This window comes from Zeus faber, assembly GCF_960531495.2.
Source record: "Zeus faber genome assembly, chromosome: 12".
Lineage (NCBI taxonomy): Eukaryota > Metazoa > Chordata > Actinopteri > Zeiformes > Zeidae > Zeus > Zeus faber.
This window is the reverse complement of record NC_137196.1, coordinates 17151735-17172199: the sequence shown is the minus strand read 5'-3', so window position 1 is coordinate 17172199 and position 20465 is coordinate 17151735. Positions and strand designations below refer to the sequence as shown.

The 20465-nt window shown below is 46.7% G+C and overlaps 1 protein-coding gene across 1 annotated transcript; it reads right to left on the bottom strand.

The window, feature by feature from the left end:
* Positions 1–433: 433 nt before the first annotated feature.
* Positions 434–19978, bottom strand: greb1l (GREB1 like retinoic acid receptor coactivator; the record flags this gene model as incomplete). The annotated part of the gene is made up of 32 exons (XM_080010341.1): positions 434–597; positions 2969–3107; positions 3271–3471; positions 3600–3741; positions 4348–4575; positions 4853–5015; positions 7009–7213; positions 7599–7760; positions 7958–8100; positions 8217–8354; positions 8456–8570; positions 9034–9626; positions 9725–9954; positions 10207–10322; positions 10406–10748; positions 10853–10986; positions 11814–12003; positions 12117–12297; positions 12389–12589; positions 13181–13315; positions 13565–13693; positions 13829–14128; positions 14279–14464; positions 14585–14722; positions 15151–15276; positions 15363–15500; positions 16508–16630; positions 17254–17376; positions 17499–17675; positions 18054–18230; positions 18785–18964; positions 19822–19978. The coding sequence occupies 32 exons, from the start codon at positions 19976–19978 to the stop codon at positions 434–436; spliced, it is 5877 nt and encodes a 1958-aa protein (XP_079866467.1).
* Between the last annotated feature and the right edge of the window lie 487 nt (positions 19979–20465).

Below are 20465 nucleotides of genomic sequence, written 5' to 3'. Positions count from 1 at the left end.
CTTTGGTGAGCCTAACCCGAATGCCGACATCGGGTCATGGACAGCGAAAAAATAAAAAATAAAAGACATATCACGAGAAGAAGGGGGGGAGGGGGGGGCGCAAAACAAATCCATTGGTGCCTCCTCCTGAAACCCTGAGATAAGCGAGTATGTACAGAGTCGGACGCATATTGTCCGAGTAGACATTTTCATCGTCATACAATCTTCATATGGTCACATTAGACATCCAGGAAAGTCCCCTTTTTTTATTAAAAAATAAAATAAAATCCAGCTCAAGTCTCTTTTTGTCACAAGCAGCTCCGGGCGTCGAGTTCTTTGGGCACTTTGTTCCCCGGGAAAAAGAAAAAAAAGTGTTATGGGTTGCGATTGCTTTGCTGGTTTGGAATAAATGGATATCCTTGTGTCTGATTGTGGGTTTGTTGTTTTTTGGGGTTCAGATGTGGCGTCCGGTCAGAAAGTAGAGCGGCTGGTCCTCGCTGCAGTTTGCCGTCTGGAACTCGTCTCGCAGGCGGAACTGCCACTCGTCCTCCAGCTCCAGACGCACGATGGTCTGGCGCAGCGAGCTCCGGTCCTGGCAGATGACACACAGCGTGGCACCTGAGGAGCGCGGGGGGACGAAGGTCAACAGCGTTCATCGAAAAATACAGATTTGATTGCATTAGCTCGCCCTTTATTGTGAGAGGAGACTGTGTTATGGCAAGCAATAATAATAATAATATATACACCGATCAGCAACAACATTAAAACCACCTGCCTATTATTGTGTAGCTCCCCCTTGTGCCACCAAAGCTCTGAGCCGTGGAGGCATGGACTCCACAAGACCTCTGAAGGTGTCCTGTGGTATCTGGCACCAAGACGTTAGCAGCAGATCCTTTAAGTCCTGTAAGTTGCGAGGTGGGGACCCCATGGATCAGGCTTGTTGTTACAGCACATCCCACAGATGCTCGATCGGATTGAGATCTGGGGAATTCGGAGGCCAAGACAACACCTTGCACTCCTTGTCATGTTCCTCGAACCATTCCTGAACAATTTTTGCAGTGTGGCAGGGTGCATTATCCTGCTGAAAGAGGCCACTGCCATCAAGGAATACTGTTGATATGAAGCAGTGTACTTGGTCTGCAACAATGTTTAGGTAGGTGGTACGTGTCATCGTACATCCACATGAATGACAGGACCCAAGGTTTTCCAGCAGAACATTGCCCAGAGCATCACACTGCCACCACCGGCTTGCCTTCTTCCCATAGTGCATCATGGTGCCATCTCTTCCCCAAGTAAACCACGCACACACACCCGGCCATCCACACGATGCAGAAGAAAACATGATTCATCAGACCAGGCCACCTTCTTCCATTGCTCCATGGTCCAGTTCTGATGCTCACGTGTCCATTGTAGGTGCTTTCGGCAGTGGAAAGGGGTCAGCATGGACACTCTGACCGCTCTGCAGCTACGCTGCCCCACACACAGCAAGCTGTGATTCACTGTGTGTTCTGACACCTTTCTATCATAGCAGCATTAACTTTTTCAGCAATTTGTGCTACAGTAGCTCTTCTGTGGGATCGGCCCTGACGGGCTAGACATCACTCTCCACGTGCATCAATGAGCCTTGGGGGCCCTTGACCCTGTCGCTGGTTCACCGGTTGTCTGGTTGGGAAAATCCCACAAGATCTGTCATTTTGGAGATGCTCTGACCCGCTCGTCTAGCTTCACAATTTGGCCCGTGTCAAAAGGCATTTTCACACCGCCGGAACTTTTTCATACTGTAGTTCCAAGAACCTCTGTAGGAACCGTTTTATTTGTGTCCACACTGCAGGAACTAGGAACATTCGTATGTTTTGAGGGACTTTTTGAGCTTCTACTCCAGAGCATTGACTAACTTGCACAAGAGGAACCTTCAGTGACGTAAGTGCACGGTGATAGCTCCAGACGTAAGTCCAAGGTCCCTTGCCCTCGGATTGCTCTGGGTGGGGACGAGCCCATGTACACTCAGCGCTAATAAAAAAATAACCAATAAAAATAAAAAACAATCAAAATAGCATTTTTATTGTAGATGTATTTATTTCATTTATTTTATTTTCTGACGTTAATTGAATGAAACAAAAAGTCCCTGTGCGCCGTCCCCATGCAAGGCCTTGCCTTACGAAATTGGAACAAACTTTGAATGGCACCTTGTAGATCTCAATTTGTTCAGAAAAGGATTTGGGTGGACTGATAAGGTGAAGTCAGTGAAAGTTACGGAGTAAATACAACACGGAATACGGAAGGCGTGATGAAACCCAACGGCCGATGTCGCTTCATAGTTCCTACTAGCAGTACAAATGCAACCAGAAAAAAAAGCCCTTGAAGGTATCTAATTCTCATGGGGACCTCCCCAGTTCCTAGTTCCCCACAGGGAGTCCCCACAACTATTCGGTGCAAAAACACCTAAAGTCGCTCAGATCCTTACTCTTGGCCATTTTTCCTGCTTCCGACACGTCAACTTCAGGAACTGACTGTTCAATGGCTGCCTCATATATCCCACCCCCTGACAGGAGTCATTGGAAAAAGATGAACAATGTTATTCACTTCAGCTGTCAGTGGTTTTAATGTTGTGGCTGATCAGTGTATATAATTCACACTTATATGGCTCATAATCACTCTGCCATGTAGATACAGTATTCATACACACGCACACACACACACGCACACACATACAGTATATGCACTATTTTCAAGTTTTAACACGTTTTATTGGTTGATTATTGTTATTGTTTATTTGATATTGCAAAAAAAATCTATCTTATATCTGTCTATATCTGTCTGTCTGTCTGTATGTCCGTCCGTCCGTCCGTCCGTCCGTCCATCCATCCATCCTTCCATCCATCCATCCATCCATCCATCCATCTATCTATCTATCTATCTATCTATCTATCTATCTATCTATCTAAGGGAGGAAACAACATTTGCAGCAACAACAACAACGTGGAGTCACCTTTGAGGAAGCGGAACTTCTTGAGGAGTCCGGAGACGACAAAGGAGTCGCAGAGATAGAGCAGGAGGCCGCTGAACACCAGGCCCTGCAGGTCCGGGTTCGTGGAGTGTGGACGAGAGTTGATGTAGCACACGGACACCTGGGGGTCAACACACACGCGCACGCACCCACCCACGCACGCACGCACGCACGCACGCACGCACACACACACACAGGGAGACGTGTTAATAGTCACCTTTTAGAATTGAAAGCTCTCCAAACAAAAAGTCTAGTCAGGCAGGAAGGATGGGAAAAGTTCTCACGTCGGTGCCGATGTTGAGATAGCTGTCGATGGACAGGACCGGGTTGTTCCGGTTACACACGGCTCTCGGGAAGAGCCGGTGGCTACAGGTCTGGAGGAACTTCTCCAGAAGGAACTGGGCGGGGGCGGCCAGTAAGGTCTGCTCGCTGTCCGGGGCGCACACGTACTGGGACGGGCTGATGAGCACCGTGTTCTCCATCTCCTGCAGGGAGGGAGAAACCTGCAACACTTAGGTACTTATTGTTAACTTTAGTGTTTCAATAAAAACTTAATACAAGCGTCCGGTCTGTTTGGGGCTTTAAGCAGAGAAGTACAGATAAAGAAACCCACCACAAGCTTGGGTTTGACCAGGTAGTCTTTGTGGCCCCCGACTGGAATGTGTTTCTTCATCATGCTGAAGTGGTTGAAGCGACAGAGCAGCAGGCCGCTGCTGTTTGCCCTCAGGTTGAAGTCCACCTCCTCACAGCTGTACCTGCAGCCAGTGCAGAAGGAACACGTCACATACTTGACTTATATAGTGGATCTCCCCAATACAAAAATCAGACTCAGAGAGACAATTCTTCAATATCTGAAATATCATGTCAGATATTAAAGCGAAGCGAAGTTTTTTTGTTTTTATTTATGCACATTGAAGCATGGTAGATATCTCAAATATAGTATCGATGCCCGGCACTAACTTTTAGAAATGGTTGCAGAGTTGACAGCCATGCATCAGGTTTTGGTTGCCAAGGCTGACCAAGTGGTGGATGTAATTTGAATCAGTTTAGAATCCAATGAGGTCAATAGATAAGATCGATTTCTAAACAGCGTGTGATGGTTGACAACAACGCAACCAGACCGCACAAGATGGTCAAGAACGCTACAAATCTGGTTGGCTGGGGCAACAGGGCAATATATCAATTAGTATGTCATTATAATAATCCCAAACAATCCATACCGTTCAGTACTGGATCAGATCGGGCAAAAGTTAAGGATTTGGAATGGGTACTACCAATGAACATGTGGTTTCCATGCGTCCCTAACAACTACCTCCAGGACATGTCTCTCTTTCGTCTCACAGCTCATCGAGGGCTCTCACCGGTTGAGGTCGTACTGGACGTTCTGCGTCAGGTCCACGTTGAGCATGACAAAGTCGTGGAGGTGGCAGCGGGAGAAGGGCCGCCCGGCCGGCCGGCGGTCCAGGCTGCTGCTCCACTTGCGCGTGCCGCACACGGCGTACAGGGAGATCTTGGGCGTGGCCTCCATGTGCTGCAGGACCGTCTTCAGGGAGATGTTGGTGAACGGGGGGCTGCCCTCGTACATCTCGCTGTGGAGAAGAGACGCAAAGTTCTTTTAGTATTTCCTGAGGAGCGTGGGTGATTTTCCATGGTATGTAGAAGGTGGTCATTTATCATTTTTAAGGGATATGATAGAGCTTCTTGGCGGTACTGTTGTGACAGACCCCCTGCAATTCCTTCACAGACCCCTAGAGGGCCCGCAGATCTCAGATTATGGAAGCCCCTGATTTAAAGCATAACGTTGAGTCTAATCTAGATCTGATTAATAGGTGAATATAAAAAAACTAAGAAAAGAAAGACACCGACCTGCTTTCCTTGGGCTGGTGGCTGTTCCACAGGACGCAGGAGTCGTCCATCAGGACTATGAAGGGCCACACGTCCTGCCTCTTCACGCCCTTCTCCTCCAAGCGGTTCCTCTCCAGCTCCAGGTTGTGGTACGACAGCTCCTTGATCATGAAGCGAGCCGCCCCTGAGAAAGACAAAACGAGAAAAAAGTATGAGAAAAAGAAGAAGAAAAAACATGAATGTGGCATGGTTCCAGCTGGGAGGAAAAAAAACATTTGTTTAAGTCAACAGATCACCCCCAATTTTGTCCTCCATTTATTTTCAGGCACGATCAGAAAAAAAACATAATAAATTGATAAAAGGTATTGGAAGTATTTCACATGAAACACTGATTCTATGTCCAGGACCCTGTACCTTTAAAGTAGGGGTGGGAATCTACAGGGACATCACAATATGATACAATCAGGATACTTGGATCCCGATACGATAATATTGTGATTCTTTGTTTTGCAATACACAGAATATTGCAATACGATACTGCGATATATTGTGATGTATTATATATTTTTTTCTCACCTGACTGCAGTAAAAAGTTTAAAACATATATTTTTTTCTCCGTTTTGGTCTCCTTTAAAACGCTGATGTCATGATAGATATGACATCATCATACACAGACGTCATGAGACGGCTTCACTGTCAAACTACTCACTTCACATGAGACGAGCTCGACAGCGTTGACCCTTGCTGCACACATTTCCACCTGTCGTGTCGTGGATATTGAAATAAAACCAACCAGCCGGAGCTGTAACGGCTGCTTTCGTACATACATGAACAGAGCAGCGAGAAAAAGGGGAGAATCGGGAGAAACTCAAACAGATCGAAATCTCCATTGGGAAAGAGGCCGTGGCCAAGACCGCGGGTCATTACATCTACGAAAATGAGAACTGTGGCAAGCGCATGACGTAGACAAACGCCATGCGTTGCCGTCACTAGTTTTCCTTTGGGACTTCCTGGCGCTGATTCAGGCTCCGCTGCCCCGTAATGTTTCCATTGGAAACACAAACCGTAACCAAGAAAAAGCGGTTTTATTGATGGAATTTAGCAAAATTCTGATTCGTATTTGCAATTCATATAATGTATCGATACTTTGCATCCATGTATGGAGACAATTTCACCACGCAAAATATCCCGATACTATGCAGTCTCGCTCCGGGTAACCATGAGGACTTTAAACCTTTGTTTTTAGGTGAAAGGTCATGGCTGGGTCAGTGCCGTTGTCTGAAACTTTTTTTCACGGCATGTAATATAAAAGATAACAACATCTACAAGAATCTTTCTCTGTCTTATCAAGAGAAAGTAAGTAAAGTGTTCTGTGTCCTGATGCAGCACATTCCCTTTCTCATCGTTAGAAAGATGATTGGTTTGCTCACCAATCAGGCTATGCTCCTGTAGGCGTTTTAGTTCACGAACGCTCTCTCCCATTGGATACTCATGTTTGAGCTTTCGGCTGCTATATAGAATAGTGACTTTGAGCCGAGTGCAATTGGCTCATACAGTGGACGGGTATAAAACATTCCACATCAGCAGATAGGGTTACTGGGTGAGGGACAGTCTATCTTAGGCTTTTTTCCAGGAATTGTAAAGAGAGATCTAGAGTAGTTCATTGTGTGTGACTAACTATTATGCTTTAAATTAGGGGGATCCCAAACTGGGATCTGCAGGCCCCCTAGCGGGCAACAAGGGACCTGCAGGGGGTCTGGTGCAAATACATTTTTTATATATATCCTCTACTTCTTTTTCTTTTGGCATATAATTTGTTTAAAATAAGATAATATACATTTTATAAATATGATATAAAAATGTGTTATATATATATATATAAACGATGATATATAGGATATGTATTCTGCTGATAAAGTGTAAAGCTCTGACTCATACCTAGGGTGCCTTGCCATAAAAAAGATTGGGAACCCCGACTTTTAAAACAGCAGGGTGTACAATTTAGGGGAGGAAACAGTGGAGTTCCTCAAATCAGATCGTGGGTAAATTGTAAGCTTTCGATTTTGTCAGGCCACCTAAGGAACCATTTAGAGAAGCGAAGAAGTTATTTTACTGTCTGACTAACTCTGATATCCCCCCTAGAATTCCAAGACTAATTCGATCAATGTCTCGCTCACCAACTCCAGCGCTGTTGAACATGGCGGGCAGCACCAGCAGGATGTGGTTGGGCCAGTACTTCCTGTAGTGGGGCATCTCGTACTGCTTGACCACCAGGATGTGAAGGTGGTCGGCACCCTCCATGGCGTGGAAGATGTTGAGCAGGCCGTGCTCCTGACGCCCTGTGGTGGGGGTAAAAATGGGACTCTTCAACAGGTTGGGCTCCTGCGGGTAAAGCAGAGATGGTGGTGGTGGTGAGGAACAATGAGAGAGGGCTGGAACTGGAAATGAAAAAAACACTCATCTTGAAATCAACGGATAGCAGCAATGGGTGAGATAGCTTCAAATTTGCAAACACACTTGTGGGCTGTAAACTGGGATGGGGAGGCCTCCTATTCTATAAATCAACATGTTAGCGTTGCTTAAGATGCCTCTTGTGGCAAGTTGGAAATTGAAGTATCCAAAAGTGGGGAAAGTGGAAAAAGTGGTGTTTACCCTGGACAACTGCACCGAATTGTCGAGCCAGAAATTTTGGTCAGGGAAATGCCTCCCGTGAACCCCCTGTGATCCAGCCAACGGCCGCACACGTACAGTGCGTGGATAAACCAACCTTAGTGGAGACCAGAGGCAGGCGCATGCTTTCCAAGTGGCTGCCCTGCTGGCTGAAGACAAAGTGCTGCTCCTTGGCTTTGGGAATGATGAAGTGGAGCTGCACCTCCTCTTCCAGCATGGAGGAGCAAAAGGTGAAAGCATGGAAGGTGCACTCAGACAGCTACAACACACACGGGGAAATGATTAATGACAGATCACCACGCAGCAGCTCTCAACACTGCACACGGTGAAAAACCTTCATATAGGTTCCGTCAACAGGCATGGCAGTATTTCGACGGGCTGCGGTACGTATGTGTGCCGTTTATAATTAAGTGGACAGGGCGTGTTTTGACGATCTGCGTCGTGCGCGACATTCACCTGTGTGGCGGGGCTGGCTTCACAGTAGTGGTGGCACTGTTCACAGTGGTGAAATGCATTGTGGGTGGCGAACCGACTCAGCCGTATGGACTTGGTCTCTCTCTTGGCTTGTGTTTGGGGCTCTTGAGATTCTTGTTTAGGCTCTGCATACAAAAACAACAAACATTAATTGTACTAATTTCACATAAAGGTCTGAAGTTGCAAATATAATTACAATGACCCTCTGATATCTTAGTTAAATATCCATGTTTCTGCTGACCTTTTATGAACTTCGGCATCTTATCAAAGTAAACAGGGCTGGCCTTCCTGAACTTAGGGTCTCGGGACAAGGGGTCAAAGGGCAGCTTACGGATTTCCTCGATGTCAGGCCACTGTGCATTGACTGGGACGGCCATGTCTGACGTTTCTGGATAGTTGATTAATAAATGAATAAATGAATGAATGTTCTCGGCACGTTACACAATTATTCTAAATCTGAATTCCAAAAAGAGAAGTCACAGTGAGACCGACCGTCCTCCACCTCCTCCTCGTCGTACACGTCCACTTCCAGCAGTCTGATGAGCATGCGAAACAGGATACGCAGGAACTGCAGGTAGGCGCCTGTTTTTCCCACCTAAACAAAGTAACCCAAATTGTTGGACAGGTGTTTCTCAAATGGGGGTACTCGTACAGCGGTACTGCAGGGGGTACTCCGGGAATTACAAAATAATGTGTTAAAAAAAGAATTGGTAAATAATAATTATAATAATAAATAACCTTTTGCCTTCACTGGCAAAAAAATAATGTTTGCCAGTGAAGGTGGTCCTCAGCTGAATAAAAGATCTTAGAGAGAGTACGCTAGAGAACCACTGGTATAGACAGGTTTGGACAAAATCATATCTAACAAATAAGAACTTCTCAGATCAGGGTCCCAAGAGACAAAATCATATCAGATGGCCAACGGTGGGCTAACGCATATTAAATTGAGGGTCCTTGATGTGAAAAAGGTTGAGAATCACTGCTCTATATGTCTATACAGTGTTATCAAAGCCACAAACTAAGGTGGTATTAAGCATAATTGTAGGGTGCTTCCTCACCTGCGGGGGTCCGCTGAGCAGCAGGCGGCGTGGGTGTGGCGCAGGGGGGGCTTCGTAGTCGGCATGGTGCTGCCTGGCGACGGTCCACTGGCGGTAGAACATGCTCTGCTCCGCCCCCTGCAGGCTGTGGGTGATGAGTGGCCTCAGCGGGCTGTTCCAGACCACGTCGGCGTGGGGAAGCAGGGAGAAGGAGCTCAGCTGGCTCCCCGACTCCCCCGCCAGCAGGTTGTACGCTGCGCGGGAGAGGATGACCGTCCGCGGCGACTTCCGAGCGGGAGCGGCTTCCAGGCAGCACGGTGTGGACTGGCTGGGCTTCTGGGTGGAGGAGGAGGACGGCGAGAAGGAGGAGGTGGAGGACGTGGAGGAATTGGAGCAGAGAGACCCAGAGACCTTGGCGGCCTTGGAGGGTTCGGACGTGAGGGGGCCACCGAGGGAGTCGCACTCCTGCTTGACCGGGTGTCCGCCGGGGCCCACGTCCCTGGAGACGAGGCCTTCGGGCGTGTAGGTGGAGGTGGAGGTAGAGGTTGAGGCGGTGGGCTTCTGGGAGGAGTCGGCGACGTCGGAGGAGCTGATGCCGTTCTCTGCCAAAGAGCCTTGAACAGAACGAGTGAGGATAAGGATAAGGTCACACACGAGCAATAAGCACAACCATAAAACGTTGCAGCATCTCGGGTGAGGTTCAGGGTCGTACCGGAGGCTCTGGTCACATCGCTGCTGTTGCTCTGCGGCCTCTCCAGCTCTTCCCCTTCGTTCAAACTGACGGTCTTCTCTCCGTTGTTCTCCCGGGGGACCACGGGCTTCTTGGGGTCGTGGACCATCCCGACGGACACGTAGGTGCAGGCCAGGCCCACCTCTTGCTCCAGCGCGGTACGGGTCAGGTAGCTGGAGTCGATCAGACGCAGGTCGCTGTACTTCAGAGACCTGAGGGAAGAGTCACGGAACATGAGAAAGGAGACGTGTTTAACCGTGATAACTCTGCATTACACCCCGTAGCACTAGGGAAAATTTGATTATTCAAAATGAAGCATGAGCTAATGCAGTGATTCTCAACCTTTTTCATATCAAGTAGCATCAATTTGATATGCAGGGACCCCTGGAACCTCCTGAAGGATGCCTGGGGGTCAGTGGACCCCACGTTGGGAATCACTGATCTAAAGAATCACAGCAAAGCACCTTGGGAAGGTTTCTCCAAGCGGGTCCTTTCCTGTGAGGATCACGATGCACGGTAGCCCTTCCAAGTCCTCGTAGGTGTGCGGCGTCCAGTCTTCGTTCTCGCAGCCACGCCACGCCTGCAGCAGCAAACAACAATATGCATATTGACTGAATTGATATAGGTTTACTTTTATGGTTTTAATCTGGTCCCTTCACCCACTTTGAGGCGGCTGGTGAAGTTCCTGGGCAGGCTGAGCTCAGACGCTGGGCTTCCCAGCAGCACGGCGAAGCAGAACTGGAGTCCCAGTTTGTCCCTGACGTCCTCCAGGCGCTCGCGGGCGAGCATGGCCAGCTGCAGCGAGGGAACGCGCACGAGGAGCATGTGTCCCCGGCCATGCGAGCCCTCCCTGCAGGGGGCGCTGATCAGGTCCTCCACCATGGCCAGTGTCTCCGGGGTAATGTGGTCCCTCAGCGAGGGCGAGGAGGTCAGGGCCATCATGGCCTCCGTGTACTGCTGGATCAGCAGGTAGCTGCGGATCACCATGCTGTGCAGGTGCGGATGCCTTACAACAAGAGGTACAGGGGGTGAGTTATTAAAGATTTATTCATTTGCCATAGAACAATTGTATTTTACATTGTAAAGCCTCACCCGTGCCTCCCTACTGACCTTTCTAAGAGGGTGTGGACCATCTTTTCAAAAGCATCATCGCAGCGTAGAATTGGGCTGGCCACACCCCACTGCAGGGAGCTGCTGTAGTCCTTCAGGCCAAAGTAGACGAGCTGGTTGGGAGAGGGCTCCCCCTGCAGGAAGGCACAGGTACACCTTCATTCAAACACATCTCTTCAAAATATTTCTGATCTCTCTGAAAATATAATTCAATATAATTAATAAAAGATCGACATTTTGCGGTCTGCCCCATAAATGGAATCATGTGAGTAGTCTATGATTCAAATTTTTCCAACTTGTGTACTATAAATATGTGTATTACGTCTGTAAATCTAATGAGGGGATTTATCACTGAACTGGACACCGCATCTGTACATAAGCTGTAAAAATCGAAATTGGAACGTAATTCTGCAAATCGTTAAACCAAAAGTTTAAATCAATTGTCTTTGTAGGAAACATTCTCTGCGGATGTCATGTTTAATAGTTCAATGTGTAAAAAATTACATTATATTTTTTATATATATATATTATAATTATATTTTTTGTACTTTTTAATGTATTATTTTTAATGTATTATTTGTTATTTCCTTACTTTATTTCCCACAATCTATAATTCATTGCTTCAAGGCCAAGTTCCTTTTCTAATAAGCAAACACATTTCACAATAGTAGTGTTGCAGCACTTAAAAGGAGATATAATATTAGAATACAATATTATATTAGTTATAATATTAATATTGTTTGACATTGTCTTAGCAAACACTTGTACCATTACTACAGTTTCTTACTTCTGATCATGATAATAAAGAAATAATTGTAATAATTATGTTCACCGTCATCTTCGACAGCTTTTATTTACCTTCTCCTTTCTATGTTATTACACTATTCTACCAGCAGTCTGTGCTGTTGAGCCAAAGCTGTGGAACGGTGCAGTGCACATTGGGAGGTTTTAAAAGACTCACCAGGCTGCCCACGGAGGGCCAGTGGACTTCGTTGAGGGTGCTGATGCGGGACTGGCGGGTCTGCAGGGTGAAGGGGAAGCAGCTGACCTGGAGGACCAGCAGGTTCACAGCCTCTAGGACCTCTTGGCAGTTCACCACGCGGTCCGCCAGGCCCTGCAGCTCGCCGTGGCACACGGAGCCCGACAGGGCACTGGGGAACATAGAGACGGAGGATAAAAATATGTTAATAATGAATTATTCATATCAGGAGCATTTCATAGCTCTATATAAACCTGAGATACCCCAAATCCCACACGTCCTTACCTTGTGAGGTCCACGTGTGAGTTGTCGTGGATGAGGACAAACAACGTGTAAGGATTCTGTTTGACTTTCCTCATGAAGGCCTCCATCTTTGCATGTACATCGCCATCCAGACGCACAACGTACTTGTCAGACTTCTGGTAAGCTGAGGACGCGTCCTCTATTCCCAGGTCCACAAGCACTCCTGCACGCAGAAACGCAACAGAATACGAGTCGAGGCTTCATCGGGTTCACACTATGTTCTTCACCCCCACAACAACCGATCGGACATTTACCCGATTGTCGGATGCGCTGTGCCGTCTGGTGCACCAGGACGTGGGAGGGCGGGACCAAAATGAGGAAGTCCACCTTGCAGAAGCGTCCCAGGTCCAGACTCTGGCTCCCCGAGTCGGCGATGGAGCAGACCTGCGAGAGGAGGCTGCGAGCCACGCTGAGCTGGGGAGGGTAGATCTGGAACAGCTCGCCCATCACGTCTGCTGCGATGAGATGCGAATGAAACAGACATGAATTGTCAACATGGCAGCTAGAGGGAAATTCAACTGGTAAAACTCATGACTTCAGGCATAGCCGAGAGACTCGTTGATGTAGAGAGCGGTTCAGCCTCACCGGACAAGGTAAACCCCTTTGTAGTTCAGGTTCTACCTTAAGCTAAGAAAAACTCACTTTCACCTCAATTTAAGAAAATTGTTGTTTTTATTTTTGTACATACTTTTTGATCCCTCTGGGGGAAATTAGTTCTCTGCAAACCTGCGCGGTTGAGTGAGGTCAAAATTAGGCCCTTCACCTAAATACAGAGAGTCAAGTACCTACACGGTCTTTCACCGACGTTTAAATCAAAGTTAGGTGTCCTTTCCATTGATTGACGTATAGTTTTACCGTCACTCAATACACCTCGTCAGGCGTATTGTATTCCGGCTTGTTTGTAATTCACCCGACAGTATCCTGCTCACAGTTTCATAATCGGGGGAGATGGACAGCAGGTTGTGTGCGTAAGGGATGCTTTTCCCCCAAATAAAAACTGTGAGGACTGTTTCCTTGGACAAAGTGGTAAAAGCAGTGCCACCTACCTGTCTCCGGGAGCGGCAGCATGCTGGCGGCCTCCAGGGAGTTGATGTGGTTATCGACATCGCTCTGGAAGGGCTGGACAACCTGGCCCTTGCGCCGGCGCTGGTACCTCACCAGTTGCTTGTCCAGATTGTCCCCTGTGAATAATAAAAATGTAAGAACTAGTTACATGCGTGTACGCATACGGTAATTTTTCAAACTCAAACATATCACACTTGTATAAATATGTGTGTGTATATATATATATATATATATGCATTTTTTATTCACTCAGTAGTGCCTATGTAACATTATATTATCTTGCATACATTTCAGGATAGAGGTCAGAATCCAATTACATTCCTAAACCAACAGGAAATGTTATTATTGATGGACCCTGCACTCACCTAGCGAGGTGGTTTTGAAGTGAGACGCTAAAACACTGACTTTCCCCGTGATGAGCTCATAGCTGATCTCCTTCAGAAACTCGTTGGTCGTCAGCATGCCCTCGGCTAAGGCCCGAGACTGGTACTTTCCTGCGTCCCACACATGGAAGTTATTACAGTGCTATAAAACCTGATGATAGTAATAGGTAGTATAAGATATTGAGTTATACACCCATCAGTGAGTGGTGAAGGCGACACATAATACTCTTTGCTGTTCAGACTAACCCAGAGCAAGCACACAGAACTCGGTTCCGCCGATTTTGGAGATGCAGATGATGACCACGTAAGTGGGCATGCACTGCTGGTGTGGCGGCCCCTCGCTGAGTGACCGCAGCGACTCAGATATGCCCTCTCCCAGGGAGGTGTGGGTCACCAGGACCTGGACGCTGCCCCCAGACACGCTGGCCTCCAGCCGAGCCAGCCAGGGCAGCTGTGTCGGGGAGATGGCAGGACCCCCAGGACAGCACAGCATGGCCTTCAGCACGATCTGCTCAAACTCCTCCCGCAGGGGGATCTGCTCCGAGCCTGCAGGGAAGGGCAGCCGAGATGAGCGAATGAAAGAACCGTGGAGCCTTGACTCCACGTGGACATGGAGATCCAGTAGGGAAAAAGGGATTTGTTTTCCATCCTTAAAGACAGTAATTCGCTGCAACTAGATAAGTGGTTGTGCTTTACCGAGTCGTGCAAGGTACTGTAAGGTGAGCAGAATCATGGTCTCCACGCTGAGTAACTGGTCGCTGCTGAGGCCCAGGTTCTCCCTGATTTTCTCCGTCAGCTGGCTGGTTTTATAGCAGCTCACCAGCAGGGGGCTCACCACGATTTCCCCAACGTTCCCATAGAAGTAGGGTAAAGTGCCGTGCCCTGCAATGAGACCTTAGCCATTAAAAAAAATACACACTGTATAAAAAAATCTAGCTGTTCCATGTAATGTTACATTTATTTATTCAGAGTGAAAAATTTCAATATTTTAAAAGCTTGTACCGATGAGGATGACAGGGCGGACTCCGGAAGTGTTGAGCAGGTTGTCGGGGACGATAACGGTCTCTCCGGCAGTTACAGGTTGGGGCTGAACAACCCCCGCTATGGGAGGCTGGCTTGTTTGCATGGCCAACACAGACCCTTGGGGGCGGGGGGCAGAGGCGGGGGTGGGATACAAGATCAATACCGGAATTAGTTTGGGACCAACAGCAGAAATAATTGTTATGGTTATATCATGTGGTTGCGTGCACGTGTTGGTCAATCATTAGAAACCATTAATAATGTCATAGACATTATTGAAATTGAATTATTTGAAATTAAGTTAGAATTCATGATCACAAATTCTGTCTGGGGAAAGAGATAACCTTCACAGTGATCTCCATTTTTTTTGTTAAAAACACAAACGCACACACACACACAGGCACGCGCACACAAACAAATACTGTATAACCCCCGACATGCAAAACAAACACTCACACAGTGACGTAACCGGATCACAAAAGAGGTCAATATTTAACACTTCTTGAGCAGGCTTGCATGGAATACGTTAAAGCCAGAGGGGAACTGACCTGGAGAACATACTATCGGTCGGATGGCGGGCACGGGGACGGCAGTCGGGGGAGCGGGGACCACCGAACTAGGGTGCCATCGCCGGTGGCGTTTCTTGGGAGGACCGGAGTTCATGGTAGAAGAACCTAAACGATGAACCATACGAAAACCCACGTAAAGAAAAAAAAAAACAACGAACTGTTTCACACTGGTGAGATGAGTGAGGCCAAACCTGGGCTGTCTCCCGGGTCAGCGCTGCGAAACCCCTGGCTCTGAGGCCCCAGCGTGGACTGCGAGGGGCTCAGCAGAGGAGGACGCACGTCAGCGCCCAGCCCGTTGGCGGGACCGTTCGCCCTTAAAGCTGTGGGCACTGGACAAAACAGACGCACAAACGAAATTAATGAAATGAAATAAATAACGGATACGTTTTTGACCATTCGTATGGATCACTGTATAAATAAGTTACAGTGATTTAGTGATTTGAGAAGATACAAAGTGGTTTGATACTGTGAGAAAATGTGCTTATTATGAGTCGCTTTGGACAAAAGTCTCTGGTAAATGACAAAATGTAATGTCATGTAAGTTTGGACTTAAATAAAAAAAAAAAACTATACAATATAAATGACCACTGGATTCATATAACACATATCCCGAACCTCTCTCTATATATTTGAATAACCACTGACAGTAAACAATAAATAAACATGAGTCAGTACTCAGTACTAACACCAAGTTATAGATTTCCAATATATGATTGCCGATCACCAATGAGCCAATAGGCTTTTTCCAATCTCATATTCACTGTGTATGCATTACACGGAGGAAATTGATTGGTGTGTGTAGCCCTTTGTTGTCAATATCACAACCTTGTGAAGGGGTTAATGGATAGCAATGCCTTAAGAAGTCATTACAGGGTTCCTTCCTTCGGTATTGATCTGTGTGGACATACGTGCACGTAGCATGCATGCATGCAAACACTTTTTCTGCCCTGCGTGCTCGCTCGCAGAGTGCATCTGGGAGGGTGGTAAAAGACGTTAATCTTGGCACTGTAGCCCATACAGCTCCATCTGCCATACACCCAGGTAAACAAACCCGTCGCCTAGCAACACCTTGCGGCGTGCGGACCAGGCCTGAGACAAGCTGAGAGCTTGGATTTATCAGGCAGGGTCCTAATCCTTCCAAATGCCTGCACCAGAGCTTTGAGGTGACCATGAATGTGAAAACGTAGGCTGAGGTTTAAACTTAAAAGTCTACTTGTCCACAGAAGCTTTCTCAGAAGTAATCCATCCCATCCCATTCCAAGTGAAGCACCCTGAAGTGCAGGCTGATTCTAAGGTCTCAGATATGAGGTTTACATGGAAGAGAAGATTCTTTCACCTATTGGTAGCGTCTTGGTCCCGGGGGTGGAGGCCAGGGGCTTGAGGAAGCTGCAGTCTCTGCCCAGGTCCTGCCCGCCGAAAAACATTGAGGAGGTTTGCGTACTTCTGGTGGGTGGAGAATCTGGAAAGCCCAAAACCCCATAAAAATCAATCACCGTTTCAAGAAATGACCAAAAATACAGTATATAAAGTGTTAAATCAGACCACAGAGCTCGACCTGTCTAGCACGTCTGTTTAATGTCCACTGACTAATACAACTCTAACTGTGGGATCAACTTTGGTTTGCAATACCCACACTGAAGCATTGGCAAAACTTCATCAGTTCTGTGATTTAAGGAGAAATAAAAAGCCATCCTTTTAGCAGAAATGTGCAAGGGGAAATAAGCCTCTGCAGCTTGTAGAAGGGGTGGAGGATATCATAGTATCCAGACCTTCTTTCTCCCCAGTGAGTTTGACTGGCCATTTTGGAGACAGGATGCCTCCTCAAGGTTGCAGTCGGGAGATATCAGGCCGGAGTAATGACAACAATTTGAAGAGCAGCTAAGAGCGGCTCTTTTAGGCTTCCATTTGGAGAATAAATCAATACCGTTACCTTTCTTGGCCAAAGACCAGATATTCAGGCCATGTGCTACAGGAGAATCAGTTCTAATTAGGATTTAGTGGACTCATCTTGTAACAATAATCCCATATTCATCAATAAAGCAGCTAGGAAGTGTGCGAGTGGGTTGTGATTGTCAGCCTCACCCGACAGGGAAAACGGCGAGGAGCTGTGTCCGTTGGTGCCCCCGTTCTCCTTGCTGCTGACGGAGGAGGACGAGCTGGGTTTGGAGGTGGACGTGCTGTTGGAGAACTGACGGGTTTTACAGTCTGAGAAATAAAACAGAGGGAAATGTTTTGTTTTTTTCTCCACAAATTGACACGCCTGAAATTTCTAACGCGCTTGCAGACCTGAGGGGAAAAAACCCGGGCCCCGATTTGAGCATTCTGACCTTTCCAGCAGATAAGAGGACCTTTGCACAGAGCACCCTGAGAGTTCTTCACCAGGTAGTATTTTAAGTGCTTCTGCTTCTTGGGCTGCGTGGACAGCTTCAGGTTGATGTGGTTTGAAAACTCAGTGAAATAGCGGAAGCCTTTCTCCCCGCAACCGACACAGTTTCCCGAAAACCCTGCGTTGACAGAGGCAGAATAACAATACGAGTGTAAATTCTCGGTCATTTAAATAACGCTCGTAAAACCCATCTAACTTGTCAATGAACAGGGTAAAAAAATTTTCATTATAAAAGATACACTGTAAGAAAATGTATTTTTTTATTTGGAAGCAATAAACACAACACTTAATTATAACATTATAGCATTTTGAGATGATTTAACATTGTAATGCATTGCAAAAGCCCCAACTCCGAGCAGAATCTTCCCAAATAAGTCCTGAAGAGATGCCTTGCATGCTTGAACAATGGGAGCAAAAACAAAACACGAAAGCTCATATTTGGCCAAATCTGTCACTTTCCCTCAACACTTGCTGTGCGTGTTGTGCAAAGACCGACCTAAAAGTGCATTTTTCCCGTTATCGTCAGGCAGAAAGCGGCGGTCCACAGCGCACACCAGGACGTGCTCAGGGACGCTGGGGGACTTGGCGCCGACCAGCTCGAAGCCAGCTGGGACTACAATAGCCTCCGTTGCTATGGAGACCAAGCGCAGGTCCTTGCCGGCCTGACAGAACCCTGGAGGAGGAGGGTTTAGTCAGAGGAACAGACAGATAACAGTGTTGACAAGATTTATAATACATTAGAATGCACCTACGCAGATGGATGGTGCTAGACTATTTAATAATAATTGTAATAGTAATGATAATAGTCATTTACAAAAACACATTATACATTACATTAAAAGGCAATCAAAAAGTAAAAAGCAAAGCAAGCAAATGCATTGAATAAAATTTGGTACATATTATACACCCTTCAATTTTGAACACCCATTTACACCTTGAAGGATCACGATCAGTCCTCAGTGAACAATCATTATTACTCTAATTTGTTTTGTTTGTTGTAGTATTGGTATTATTGCTGTGGACCTCTTCCAATTCCTCCATGGACCCCTAGGGGGCCAACAGACCCCAGTTTGGGAACCCCTGGTCTACGTAATTCTCAGAAGGAATGGCTTGGATCAGTTCTCTGTACTGGCTGATACTTAGAGCTTAGGACTGTTCTGTAAAACTTCCAGAACTCAAACAGTTTAAGTTAAAAAACAAACAAACAGAGGAACCAGGGGACCGTACCATCCTGGGTGCAGCAGCCGTCCGGGGCGGGGGTCTGCAGGTAGGGCAGCGGGGGGCTGCTGGTGTCGGAGTCGTCCTCCTCCTCCAGCTCCTCCAGGTCGTTGGAAGAGTGGCCGTTGGAGAGCTCGTTGGCCACCGCCCCCCCGCCGTGCAGCGACAGCTCTGACTTTGGTTTTGTGTCTGGAGGAAAAACATTTTTTTAAATACTATTGAAACATGGTGCCATTCTGAAGTGTCACAGGGAATTACTATCAAAAATTAACAAAAAAAAACCCCAAAAAACAATTGTTAAGTGGTTAAATGTTTCAAAAAAGGGCTGTTCTTTACTTTTCAAGGTAGGGTTTCATCATTTATATATTTATATGTTATTTATATAGACTACTTTTTCAAAAATGGAAAAACATATTGAAAATACCAGAAGAGTGTTTATATATAAATCCAAGTGATTAATTTAAAATTCAATAAGAAAACACACATCCGGACATCCTATCATCCTATTCTTTTCTCGCAGAACGTTTGACACATTTGAACATGGGACATTATTAACATTTGTAGCTGTAACTTGAAGTGTACAACGCTGCTTCATTTGAGCAGTAAGTTCGGATAACTGTGGTTTGGATAAACTGGCTACAATTATTTGGTTACAGCGAAGTTATTTCTATGCAAAATACCGGGAATAATCATTTTCCAATACCTGTTTAAAGTATTTATTGACAAGTCATTTTGTAATCCACGAGGAAATGGTGAAACACTGTATTGGATGAGCGGTCAAACTGACATTTGGCACTGACAAATTAACAATCTCAACCTCAAAATGTAAACACAAATGAACCTTCACTCAAACCCAGAGGCGCATAACCCCCATACTAATAAGCGGATTAAAAAGGAATAATAAAAAAAAGAGAAACGACCGCCACCCGTTTGTAAATCCCACAGCGGGGTGCAGGCTGTGTACAGTTTTGTTTTGTCTTGTCCCATCGCCGCCCAAGGCCCTTTGGCGGTTCAATTTGTTTTTTGTTTTGGGCCGTCAGGCGTACCTTTCATGTTGCCAGGATACTGCTCGGGCTCCAGATAGAGCTGCGTGAAGATGGGCTGAGGGTCTCCATTGCTGGAGCGCAGGGACGCCTCGATGGAGTTGTGCAGGGCCTCTTCGAAGCGGGCGGACTTGAGCTGCCCGGCGTATGAATTCCCCATTATCTGTGTGTGTGTGTCTGGGAGGGGAAACAAAGACACGGCTCTTCGCATTGATTAGCGGCAGATGCAAGAACGGCGAGCTCTGTGAGGACTACAAAGAGACAAAGGTTCAGGGGTGGCTCACGTGTACACAAACACAAACAATCAAACACACACACACACACACACACACACACACACACAAACAGGTACAAACACACACACACACACACACACACCGACACTTTAGACACAACACATTAGTGCCCTCAGGCCTTTGATGGAGTTAATGGGGTTCCTGAGACCTGTTTGTGGATATTACGTTGAGGCTTTATAGCCAAATAGCGGCGTATTGTGTGGAAGGTTTTGTACAGTAGTCGAAACGAATGACGACAGGAGGGTCGTTTCTAGGGCTGAGCGACATGGAGCAAAAATCATATCTCCGTATTTTTTTAGGCTGAATGGCGAAAACCGACATATATATATATATCGATATTTTCTACGAAAT